The sequence below is a fragment of the Myxine glutinosa genome, chromosome 5 (assembly GCF_964187855.1).
Source record: "Myxine glutinosa chromosome 5, kmMyxGlut1.1, whole genome shotgun sequence".
In the NCBI taxonomy this organism is placed as follows: Eukaryota; Metazoa; Chordata; class Myxini; order Myxiniformes; family Myxinidae; genus Myxine; species Myxine glutinosa.
In genome coordinates, this window is record NC_136265.1 from 158866809 (window position 1) to 158879038 (window position 12230).

Consider the following 12230-nt stretch of genomic DNA (forward strand, 5'->3'; position numbering starts at 1 on the left):
CTTCAGAGGTTACTTTTTTGGATTCTTTCGTGTCTTTATTCACATTAACACGATAAATTAATTGGCACTGATGGAGTTTTGAACCAGGGATCCCAGCCTCGGATATGGATACTGATCAGGCCTTGACCTCATTTGTAGAGGCAATATGTAAAAATTACCATAATTGTTTGACATCCTGTTTACTTTTGAATATCATGACTTATTTTGTCACTAACAAAATTACTCGAGACCATGGCTCACTGTCGATAGTCTCGTTTATCTATGTTTTGTATTGACTAGGAATTGCCTTTTCTGTCAAGTACAGTCGAATTGTAAAACTGCCATTCTGGTGCAACAGCTAACCCTAACATTTCTATATATAGAGGGAACATTAAGCCTGCCATCCTGTGGACATGAAAATGGCAGGGTACCTCTTTGGGCCAAATCCCATGGCGCCATGATATATGACATGACATGACAAAACCCATGATAGCTTGGTGGTGGTGAACATGATTACTTTCAAGCAAGACTAGGTCTTTGTCATGCTCTTGATATAATTTGTTATCCACCAATATTTTAAGGATACAACAACAACAACAACAACAGGCATTTTAAGGCCATTTTCCCTGCAAGAGCGGGGGTTAGCCTTGCGGTCCCCATGACGATGTTCTCCATTTTGCCATATTTTCTGCATCTCCCTTTGTTAACCCCCTTGCCCGCATTTCTTCTTCGACCATCTTTAGCCAAGTCTTTCTCGGTCTTCCCCGTCCTCTACTTCCTTCTACATTCATTCCCATCACTCTTTTCAACAAGTCACTTTCATCCTTCCTCAACACATGACCAACATGAGAATTGCACAGGAACAATATTTTAAGGATCAAGATATGAAATTGATATCCACATAATCCGTATAATGTTCTTTTCCCTTTTAAATTCGTCACATTTGAACTTCACGTTGGATACCAAAATAAGTATTTCAAAGACTACTGCAGGTAGGGATCTTTGTCTGCATTTATAACATGAGAATTGCACAGGAACACATTTTGATTGGACTTTGTCCATGTGCTGTGCACAGGTACGTGCCTCAGACTGCCCAGCTCACATCCGAGACTGTGACCTTCAAACGCGGCGTGGCGCAGCAGTTTTGTCTGCCTTCTCATGTGATCGACCTGTCACATTGGAGCTCGCACGAGGTGATGCGCGTTTGAGCTAATGCCATCTGTAGGAATTGGACCCCTCGTTGCAGTAACATGTAGACTGCATGTGTTGTTATATATATATATATATATATATATATATATATATATATATATATAAAAAAAAAAAAAAAAAAAAAAAATATATATATATATATATATATATATATATATATATATATATATATATATATATATATACACATATATCATTATGATTATTATTATTTATTTTTTTTGAACACAAATCTGAAAACGAACCTGTTATTTAGCAGTACTTTCCTCTGAATTTGTCCTGATCACACATGTGTAGAGAGAGCAGTGATATCCTAAAAACGTTTTTTTTCCAGCGTTAAACGTGCAACAGATGGACGGTTGAGCACTCAGGTATACTGTAAACCCACCCAGACAGACAAAGTGCTTAATGATCCCGTGATACGTTCGTGCACAAGAACCCTTTTCGACTGGGCCCTATCACACTGCAGTGATTGCGATACACGACGGACCGAAATTGAACGCGTCACCCGCTTATTGCAGAACGACTACTCAATGGCATTTATTCGGTCCTGCTGGCAGAAGAAGGTACCCAGTGTGCGAACGGAAGAACCTGGCAAAATGGTAGTATTACCGTATATATACAGGGTCAGCCAGAAATATGGTTATTTTCAACCCCTCGAATACGGGATTTTTTTAAAAATAAAAATACCCCCAGTACGGGATTATTTTGGCATTACGGGAATGCAACCACGTACTGACAATCTATTTATAGGTACTAGGGCATGCCCGTACTATATATAAGCTAGGACGTGCCCGTACGTGGGTGCCCGTTCCTTGCCAAAAAAAATAAATAAAAAAAATTTGTGTAGGGGTGTGTGTGTGTAAACATCCTAGGGCGTGCCCGTACGTGGGTGCAAAAAAACATGCGTGCAAACAACAACAACAAAAAAAAACTTTGAAACCACGTGGCAGTAACGACCACAGAACCCCCCCCCCCCTCTATTTACATGAATGGTTTGGTCCATTCGCAACGACCACAGAACCCCCCCCCCTCTATTTACATGCAATGGTTTGGTCCATTCGCAACGCCAAAGCGAACGGCGAACGGCTAAATCGCCATAGCTCGGTAAGTACTTGTCCGATTAATTTCAAACCTTGAAAAGGCACATCCTCGGGTCCCCAGCAATATACCTGGCAAGTTTAAAGTATATCGGACCCGTGGTTGTCGAGAAACAGCGGTCACAGACAAACAAACAAACGTACAAACAAACACACAGAGATTACTGGAATTATAGATAGATAGTCGATGACGTGTAGTAACGTCATCTGTACACAAAACTTTTTTGCGGGTAGCGACACGACGTCATCCGTACTCAAAGGGTTAACACTCGTTTAAAGGTAATAAAAAGTTGTATTTCAAAACGAATTTTTACGAGAAAGTGAAGTACATAACATGCCATTTATTTGTGGAAAAGAACATGTAGGAGATGCGCACCATTTTGTCTGACACATTCCTCCAATCTTGGAAGCCAATTATTTATTCATGACATTCTGCAACATGGCCACGTTAATATCATTGATTTAGCGTCTGATGTTTTCCTTAAGTTCATGAAGAGTTTTTGGATGGTTAACATACACTTTGTCCTTTAAATATGACCACAAGAAATAATCACATGCAGTCAAATCGGGTGATCTTGCTGGCCATGGAATATCGCCGTTTCTGGAAATGACATGCTTTGGAAAGAGCGCCCTTACAGTAGTCATGGACACTCTGGCGGTGTGGGAGGTTGCACCATCTTGCTGAAACCACGTCATTGGGCTCAATTCTGCAAATCTGTTTAATTCTCTGGAGAGGAAGTTAGAAACCATATCGGTATATCGAGCTGCAGTAAGTGAGGGCATTTCCGTTATCGTTCTCAAATAAATAAGGCCCTATGATGCCGAACGACGAAAGTGCACACCACACTGTGACTTTGGGACTGTGTAACGGTTTGTGTGCATTTCTCTTGGGTTTTCGGCTGCCCAAAAACAAGTATTTTGCTTGTTGACATAGCTACACAGATGAAAATGTGCTTCATCACACATGAACAAATTGTTAGCAATGTTTTGGCTTTCATTTTCGTCCATAAATGAAAGCATTCCCTCACAAAAATTATTGCGGCCAATCTCATCATCTTGGCTTGATTCCTGGACAGTTTGAATTTTATAGGGATAAAAGTTTAAATCCTTATGCAATATGCGGCGTAGTGACGTGTGAGAAATTCTTAAGGCTGATGCATACTTTCGGTTGGAGCGGTTGCGGACTTCTCAAAACTGACTCCCTTACACGCTCAATGTTTTGTGCCATTCTTACTGATTTGGGTGCTCCCGGCGGTTTCTCTTTTAAAGTTGAACCGGTCCTCTCAAACTTCTGAACCCATAACTTGACAGCACGAACAGACGGCACATTTCCATGAGGTTGAACATTGAAATAGAGTTTGAATTGACATTGTGCAGCAGTTGCACTATCATTTTTCTTGTAAAAATCTTTGATAGCTAAAGTGCGTTCTTCACCCGACCAGTTCCACATGGTCACTCAAGTGTTTTGCCTGTAAAAAATAAAACAAAATCAGTAAAAAAAAATCAATATAATAAAAATGCATGTTAAGTACTTCAATATTATGAATGAATTTATTTTGAAATACAATTTTTTTATTCCCTTCACACGAATTTCAAAAATGACTTTCTGGCTCACCCTTAATAAGCGTATATATATATATATATATATATATATATATATATATATATATATATGGATACAGAGTCTAGGCTCGTGTAAGAGCTAACACATTGAACATGAAAACATGCACAGACACATAAAACATACAATGAAGGGAGGAGGAGGGAGAGGGGGAGGGAAGAGGGAAGCGCACAAGCACAACAACAGTGGAGAACAAGGATTTCGGTAGATCTGTGGAGGGGGGAGGGCTGGGGGAGGAGGGAGAGGGTACACAGTATAAAGCAAATGAACACCACTAGGAGTTTCACTACTAGGAATTTCAGGAAAGAAGTTGGGGATTGAAAGAGGCAGATTTGGGGTGTTTTAACGGTGGTGGAAAAGATCAAGGTTTTGGATGGGGGAAGACAAGAGATGGTGGTGAACAGCTGTTTTAAAGACCTCTTTAATATTGGCAATATGTCGGAGATTGCCAACCGTTTGCTGCAACCATTCAGAATCCGCGTCGCGCACAAACCATGGGCAACACTCTGGGCGCAGCTGTCAAGGCCCAAAGACAGAGGGAATAGACTCGACAAAAAGAATGTGGTCTATGAAATACCCTGTCGTTATTATGAGGCTAGTTATGTGGGCCAGATGTCCAAGCGGTTCACGACACGGTTGATGCAACACCAGCAAGCGGTATCACGTAGAGACAAACTGTCACTGATAGCGTCACATTGTCGCAAACTACAACATAACTTTGCCTGGTAAAACACGGTCGTCAAAGCTTTGGCACCCGGCCGGGCAAGTCTGGACATCCTCGAAGCATGGATGTCGGGCACACGGTCCATTTATCGTCATGTGGTCCTTCATGCTTCCTACCGAGGATTATGCAATCACCGTCACCTATGGTTGGGAGGGGTGGGCCCGAGGCCCAAGGCGAGCAACGAAGTGCAGGAGGCGGAGTCAATAATCCATACACACGAACCTCCAGCAGACCTGTCCACCAACACCACACTCGTCATTATATATATACTCCAAACCTCATTCCGATTGGTCTCCCCCGCAGTCCAATCAGAACACGTAGCCGTTCCCGGCGGATAGAAAGTGCAACTGATCCAATCACAGCTGCACACGTCATGGTGCCCTTTACCTCTGAGGATGGAAAAATAGCATTCTTCCAAAACGTCAGGTTTTTTTTTTCTTTCTTTTTTTTGTTACAGCTTAGCGTGCATTTCATTTTTTAATAACGGTACAATATGACTCCTGAGCTGCCTATTTTTAGATATCTATATATATATATATATATATATATATATATATATATATATATATATATATATATATATATATATATATATATATATATATATATTTCTATCTATATATATATATATATGTATATATATATATATATATATATATCTATATATATCTATATATATATATATTGTTACAGGTCGCGGACAGATGTTATAGACCGAGCGGTGGTGTAAGACCGCGACCTAATAAAACTCACCCGATTCACCCAGACTTTGGCCGTATCGCACCGTAGCTGCCCAATGAGGGGAAAAGACAAAAACGACGAATGCAAAGAGGAAAACGAAGGCAAAGAAAGGTTTGGAAATACTACTGAATTTATTGATTATTTACACACAAGCAAAAAGAAAGCAGTCACGTTTATTTACAGGCACATGAGACGCAGGTGACACAGTGAAAATGATTAGCTTACCTACAAACTTAATTTATTCCCAGGACAGAACAAACAAAAGACACTGACTCACGCGGGGAATTGCAGGAATGGCAGGAGGTGGATGGCTGGAGGTGAACGCTTGGTGGAGCCAACGCGGAGCTTTGGTGGAGCTTGGTGGAGCTGAACGCTTGGTGGAGCCAACGCGGAGCCTGGTGGAGCTGAACGCTTGGTGGAGCCAACGCGGAGCTTGGTGGAGCTGAACGCTTGGTGGAGCCAACGCAGAGCTTGGTGGAGCTGAACGCTTGGTGGAGCCAACGCGGAGCTTGGTGGAGCTGAACGCTTGGTGGAGCCAACGCGGAGCTTGGGGGATTGGTGTGACGGGTTCTCTCTCCTTCCTTAGTCCCACCCAGTCCAACAACTTCCTCTCTTGCTTAGTCCCACCCAGTTCAACAACTTCCTCGCTTGCTTCAGGACTCTTTCTCTCTCTTTCTTGGTCCCTCACTCTTTACCACCGACTCCTCACCAACGCAACCACTGACCCTTCTCAGGCAACCGACTCAGACCAACTCAGACCAACTCCTTGTGCATCCCTGACCAACTCCTGGCCTTTCTGTCTTCTGCTCTCCTCTGTAAAAACGCATCTCCTTTGGCCACACCCCTGCCTTGGGTTATATAGGCCCCCGCCCCTCAACCTTTGCGAACCTCCCCGACCGCTCTTCCTCCGCCCTCTGTAGCCAAACCCCTGGCTCATGGTTGGTCGAGCGGGGCTGGTTCACTCCTCCCCCTCTATGACGAGGTGGAGACACGCCTTTCTTCCCCAACCCTGCCTCGTGGCCAATGGCAGCAATTGGATCGGAGGTAATTGGTGATGGGAATGGAAGTGAATCTATCTCTTTCACTGGTGCAATGGAGTACTTCAATTAATGGGAGACACAGCCTTACCCTAAAACACAGAATAAGAGATAACTATCAACAGGTATATTCTATTACTTGGCTGACGTGTATGCTTGTGGACTATGGGACGCCCTTTTGGTCTTTACACAGCTCCGGAGGCAGGAGGCACAGAATAAACAATAATCACAATAATAAAGCACACAATAAAAAAAATATACAGTCCTCATATCCGCAACACTGCACCCTCCTCCTCTTAGGCACGTCCCGGGCCTACAACTTTTATTTAGTGTGACACGTAGGTGTAGTTCCCTCTACTTTTAACCTGACCCTGAGTGCGACAGTTTTAAAACATAAATAAATGTGTCCCGCTGCTCCATTGCACCCTGCCTAACAGACTTACGCCCACAGTTAACCGAATTGCGGAATGGTCTTCAAACTATACACTGATGGTGGGGAGCATTATCTACAATTGACGCTACTTTTATTTACAAAACTAACCCAGGACCTGTAATTGTTCTTTCTGGGGGGGAGACAGTCTGCTCTGCATCAATGCACCATGAAAGCACCTATAACGCACCAACACACCCTCAAGCACCAATCAGTGCAGTCACCACTGTTCATCAATAAAATAAATTCAACAACCCCTAACCCTGCAGGTGTCTCTTGCTCTTCGGCTCCCTCTGCTGGTGATTATTATTTGTTCTTCCAGATGTTGTCATTCTTTTGCTTTGCTTACTGGCGGCCTATTTTCAATAAAGTGTGCCCAATGTGTCCTTATTATTTGCTTTATTTATGGCCCACAGGGCCGACTATGTGTGGTTCACCTGTGGGGCATCGGTGCCCTGTGGCCAAGGTCCGCCAGCAAGATTTCGGGCCCTCATGGCCGGTTCCAGCAGAGGGGCCATGCCCCAACCCATGGGGTCCATAGGTGGTGCTCGGCCACAGACATGTGGTCCATAATGTGGTGCATCGATGCAGACAGCTGGTTCTGGGAATTTCGGGCGCACAATGGCCGACCCACGCACGCTCCCCTCGGCGCCCAACGGCGCACAGGTCATGTGGGAGACAAAAGGGGAAAGACAATTGAGCGAGGGGTAAGGTCACAAGGGTACACATCAATAAGGCAATGCAAGGCGAAATGCGTACGGAGGGCGAAGTGAGAAAGCTCGTCCCTACCGTACGTCACCCCCCTGTCACCTACACTACCCTTGCCCTTACCCCATATGTACAAAAATCTACACATTTACAAATTCGTCACTACTGTCACGTCTTCCCCATATTTCCCCTATACCAAATTCGTCTCCACAATCCCTCTACTTCAAAATTTGCCATCACCAATTCATCATCAATCCTCATAAGGAGGGAGAGATGGAATTACGCACAATGTCACACCCACGTCATGATGCGTCTCACAATCCAAACATTTGCATCATAAAAAATAATCAAAACATGGCATGGTGCGGAGTACCTGTCACCTCAGGTGAGTGGATGCAGATGGTGCGAGGAGATCCTTCATCCTAACTATCCTCTAAATGATTTTAACACACTTTACACTACCCGGGGTCTTTCTCCGGCCAAACCATTGGCCCTCTTACACTATGGGTTCTAAAAACCAATTCCCATTGGCCAAACTGTGGTGCTTTTCAATTTGGGGTCTCACTCCCCCGATTCATCTCTCGGTGCCCTCGCACAATTTCTGGGCTGCGACGTGTAACTCTCCCAGCAGGTCTACCCACCTGCACACCCCCACCACTGCAGTTGCCTCCGAGCTTACCTGCTCCTTACCCTAACCTAACTACCTGGGGAAGGCCCTCTGGCGCTCTCCCCACTCGGTGCCCTCTCTGGCACTGGGCTGCCCGATCCACACCCGGGATCCTCAGGCACCCACTCACAACTACTGGCTCCCAGAGCCCACCTGCGGCCTCACCTGGCCGACATCCTCACAGTGGTGGAGTGCCCAACCAACTACACACACTAACAGGCTACACGCCCAGCCATTTCCACGACACTAATGCACCCATCCAAATACCATTCTTTCACCTCGCACCACAGATGCCAATATCCAACCACAATTTACCTATACCCTCGACCTAACACTTGCACTACCCGCCCCGGGTATCCGTGATGGGGGTCCACTCTTCCCCGATTCACACCTTCGCACCATCCACTCCACTCCACAATTTCCACCATACTCACTCCACGACCATCCATTCCAATACTCCATACCATTTATTCCATACACCTGTCTTTCATTCACCTGTCATTGCACACCTGTGCAATCCTACCTGGTGCCACCTGCACCCTCCTCCTCTTCCTGGACCAGTTGGTCAACACAACATACAATCACCACTACTCCCTCATACACTGCTCCACACACCTGTTCAGTTGCACACCTGTGCAATCACACCTGTTCAATTCTCACACACACGGCATCATCTCAGCTAACTACTCCCCTCTGAAACTTGCGCTTCCCAGTCGCCCCTTTAAACTATTGCGCTCCCACGTCATTATAATCCACACTAATCTACCTGCGTCCCCACTACAGGTATCAGTCACTAACTAAACTTAACGTCACCTAATGTCACCTTCGCTAGATCCCTACACACAATATAACCTAACCCACCCGGGCTAGTTTTCACTGCCATACACCCCATAAACTATTGCTCCTTTGCCCCCACTGTGAGGGATGGTGGATTTGCCATCCCACCACATCGGGGGTCTCTCACTATCAATTTTGCTTACCAAATTCCAACCAATCAAAAATTTGCCAATCACTACTCATCATCTGCCAATCATTACTGCCAATCCTTTGCCAATCATCAAATTTTGTTTTTCTCTAATTTTGGGTCCAAAACACTATCACTATCACGATCACCATCATCACAGTCCGCTATATCCTAGCCTCGGTGCGTCATGACATCATTAAACTCGGCTTCGTAAAGCCGAGCAATGAATTCGGGTGGTTTGGTTGCCTGCAGGTTGAATCCGTCCGGCTTTCGGTTCAAGGGAGGTGGTTTGGTTGGACCGAGACTCCACGCACCATCTCGGCGCGGCACCTTGCGGTCCCGGGCCCGATGGCTCAATCTCCCCCGGTCGGAACCCCGTCCCCACGAGGGGGCACCGTTCCGCCTCCTCCCACTCGCCCTTGAACCGGACCGGTCGCCTCGCCCGACAAAGCCCGGACTCGACCGTGCGGGGCGGGGCCAAGCCCGAATCGGCAACGACGCTTCGAAGAGAAGCGACGCAGCATCGATCCGCGCCGGGCCTCGCACCCAACAAAGCACCCCACGCCCCGAGTGCTCGCATCGGCTATCCGTCGCCCTAACCACTACCCTGGTTACCGTCGACGCTTTACTTGCATGCTTACAAGCATACGCTACCCCTTTCACCCTCACAAAACCTGGCGTTCCAACGCCGTCCGTACATTCCACCAACGCTCTCCCTGTTACACACCATACCTCTCGCGCACACTTTGGTCCACACCTCTCCTCCGTTACGTCCTCCGTAACACTCACCATGGGCGTGCACTCTTGCATCCACCCACTAACGCGCTCACATGGGCTCTCCCACACCCGCGCCATGACCAATTCAGGTGTGCTTTCTCGCACACGTTCCACCACCACCTTACTCTCCGTGTCACACTTCGTACACCCCGACGTGCATTCTCGCTCGCACTCGCGCTCCGATGTGCCCTCTCGCACCTGCGCCATCACCAACTCACTATTCGTGTCACTCTCCGTACACCCCGACGTGCATTCTCGCTCGCACTCGGTTTCACACTCGCGCTCCGATGTGCCCTCTCGCACCTGCGCCACCACCACCTTACTCTCCGTGTCACACTTCGTACACCCCGACGTGCATTCTCGCTCGCACTCGGTTTCACACTCGCGCTCCGATGTGCCCTCTCGCACCTGCGCCATCACCAACTCACTATTCGTGTCACTCTCCGTACACCCCGACGTGCATTCTCGCTCGCACTCGGTTTCACACTCGCGCTCCGATGTGCCCTCTCGCACCTGCGCCACCACCACCTTACTCTCCGTGTCACACTTCGTACACCCCGACGTGCATTCTCGCTCGCACTCGGTGTCACACTCGCGCTCCGATGTGCCCTCTCGCACCTGCGCCACCACCACCACCTTACTCTCCGTGTCACTCTCCGTACACCCCGACGTGCATTCTCGCTCGCACTCGGTTTCACTCCCACACTTTATAACACACCCACTCGCCGACGCACACTTTTTTTCCCCACGCGTGCCATTTCCACTCACACGGGACCCTTCACCAACGCCCGGGTGCCATATCGATCCCAATCGCGCGACAATTCTTTTGTCGCCAAATATCCTCTTACAAAATCTCCCCGCACAATACACAACAGCACGACTCACCTGGGGGATCCTTTTCTCCACGCGAACCTGCAAACTTCCATTCGGGTTAAGCACAGCATCGTGATGTGAGCAGGGACTTTGTACATAATCCATTTCTCCCTGCAATTCCCGGGCTACCTCCGTCATCTCTTCAATTTTAATTATTCCCGCTACTGCTTTTTCTTTATTAACCTCGGCGACCGCTGGCTCTAACAAAACACCCTCCTCTACCTCAGCGGTCGCCGGCTTTTCTAAACCCTGTGTCGCGATTTCTACCCCCGTCATTGTACCCGTGCTTTTCTCCGCTTCGCTCAACCAGCGCTTTTCGACTCGCGTTACCTCCTCGTGCACCCCTGGGACCCTTTCGCCCAACTTGCGGTCTCTGTCCCTCTGCTCCCTTGCCTCTCTATCGGCTCTCATTCCGTTCGTTGTTGCTTCAATTTGGTTACTCAACCGCTCACTGTGAGCCTCCATTTCCTTACTCAATTTCTCCCCGTCTATTCTCAGCATCTCGGCGAATTGCGCCATGAAGGCTTGCATTTGGACCACCGTTGGTAGTACAAAGGGTGCGGCCGCAGCTGCCCCCTCAACCACGTGCGCGAGGTCGCCATTTTGTGCACCTGATACACCCTCAACCACACCTTCTTTACTCTCCTCCACCATTTTTTTTCCTAAGTCCTGGGTCGATTCTACCCCGTCTATCTCTCCCACCGGCATCCCGTCGCCTTGAACAGCCATGGCGCGATTTCAAAATTCGGGTTTTATAAAACAAAACAAATTTCGGCCGCTCCAAATTTTGACCAAATTTTTTTTTTTCCTCTATTCGTTTTTTTTTTAAAAATTTGGTCGGGCCTCGAATCCCACTCCTGACACCAATTGTTACAGGTCGCGGACAGATGTTATAGACCGAGCGGTGGTGTAAGACCGCGACCTAACAAAACTCACCCGATTCACCCAGACTTTGGCCGTATCGCACCGTAGCTGCCCAATGAGGGGAAAAGACAAAAACGACGAATGCAAAGAGGAAAACGAAGGCAAAGAAAGGTTTGGAAATACTACTGAATTTATTGACTATTTACACACAAGCAAAAAGAAAGCAGTCACGTTTATTTACAGGCACATGAGACGCAGGTGACACAGTGAAAATGATTAGCTTACCTACAGACTTAATTTATTCCCAGGACAGAACAAACAAAAGACACTGACTCACGCGGGGAATTGCAGGAATGGCAGGAGGTGGATGGCTGGAGGTGAACGCTTGGTGGAGCCAACGCGGAGCTTTGGTGGAGCTGAACGCTTGGTGGAGCCAACGCGGAGCTTGGTGGAGCTGAACGCTTGGTGGAGCCAACGCGGAGCTTGGTGGAGCTGAACGCTTGGTGGAGCCAACACGGAGCTTGGTGGAGCTG

At 47.2% G+C, this 12230-nt stretch overlaps 1 protein-coding gene across 6 annotated transcripts in view; it reads left to right on the forward strand.

Moving 5' to 3' along the window:
- LOC137426872 (E3 ubiquitin ligase Rnf157) overlaps nucleotides 1-12230 on the forward strand; it is a 58113-nt gene that overhangs the window by 20399 nt on the left and 25484 nt on the right. For all 6 annotated transcript variants that reach the window (XM_078778938.1, XM_078778939.1, XM_078778936.1 and 3 more), the window contains one exon: nucleotides 1055-1172. In XM_078778938.1, the coding sequence (XP_078635064.1) occupies nucleotides 1055-1172 (118 nt within the window). The remainder of the gene's footprint in view (nucleotides 1-1054; nucleotides 1173-12230) is intronic.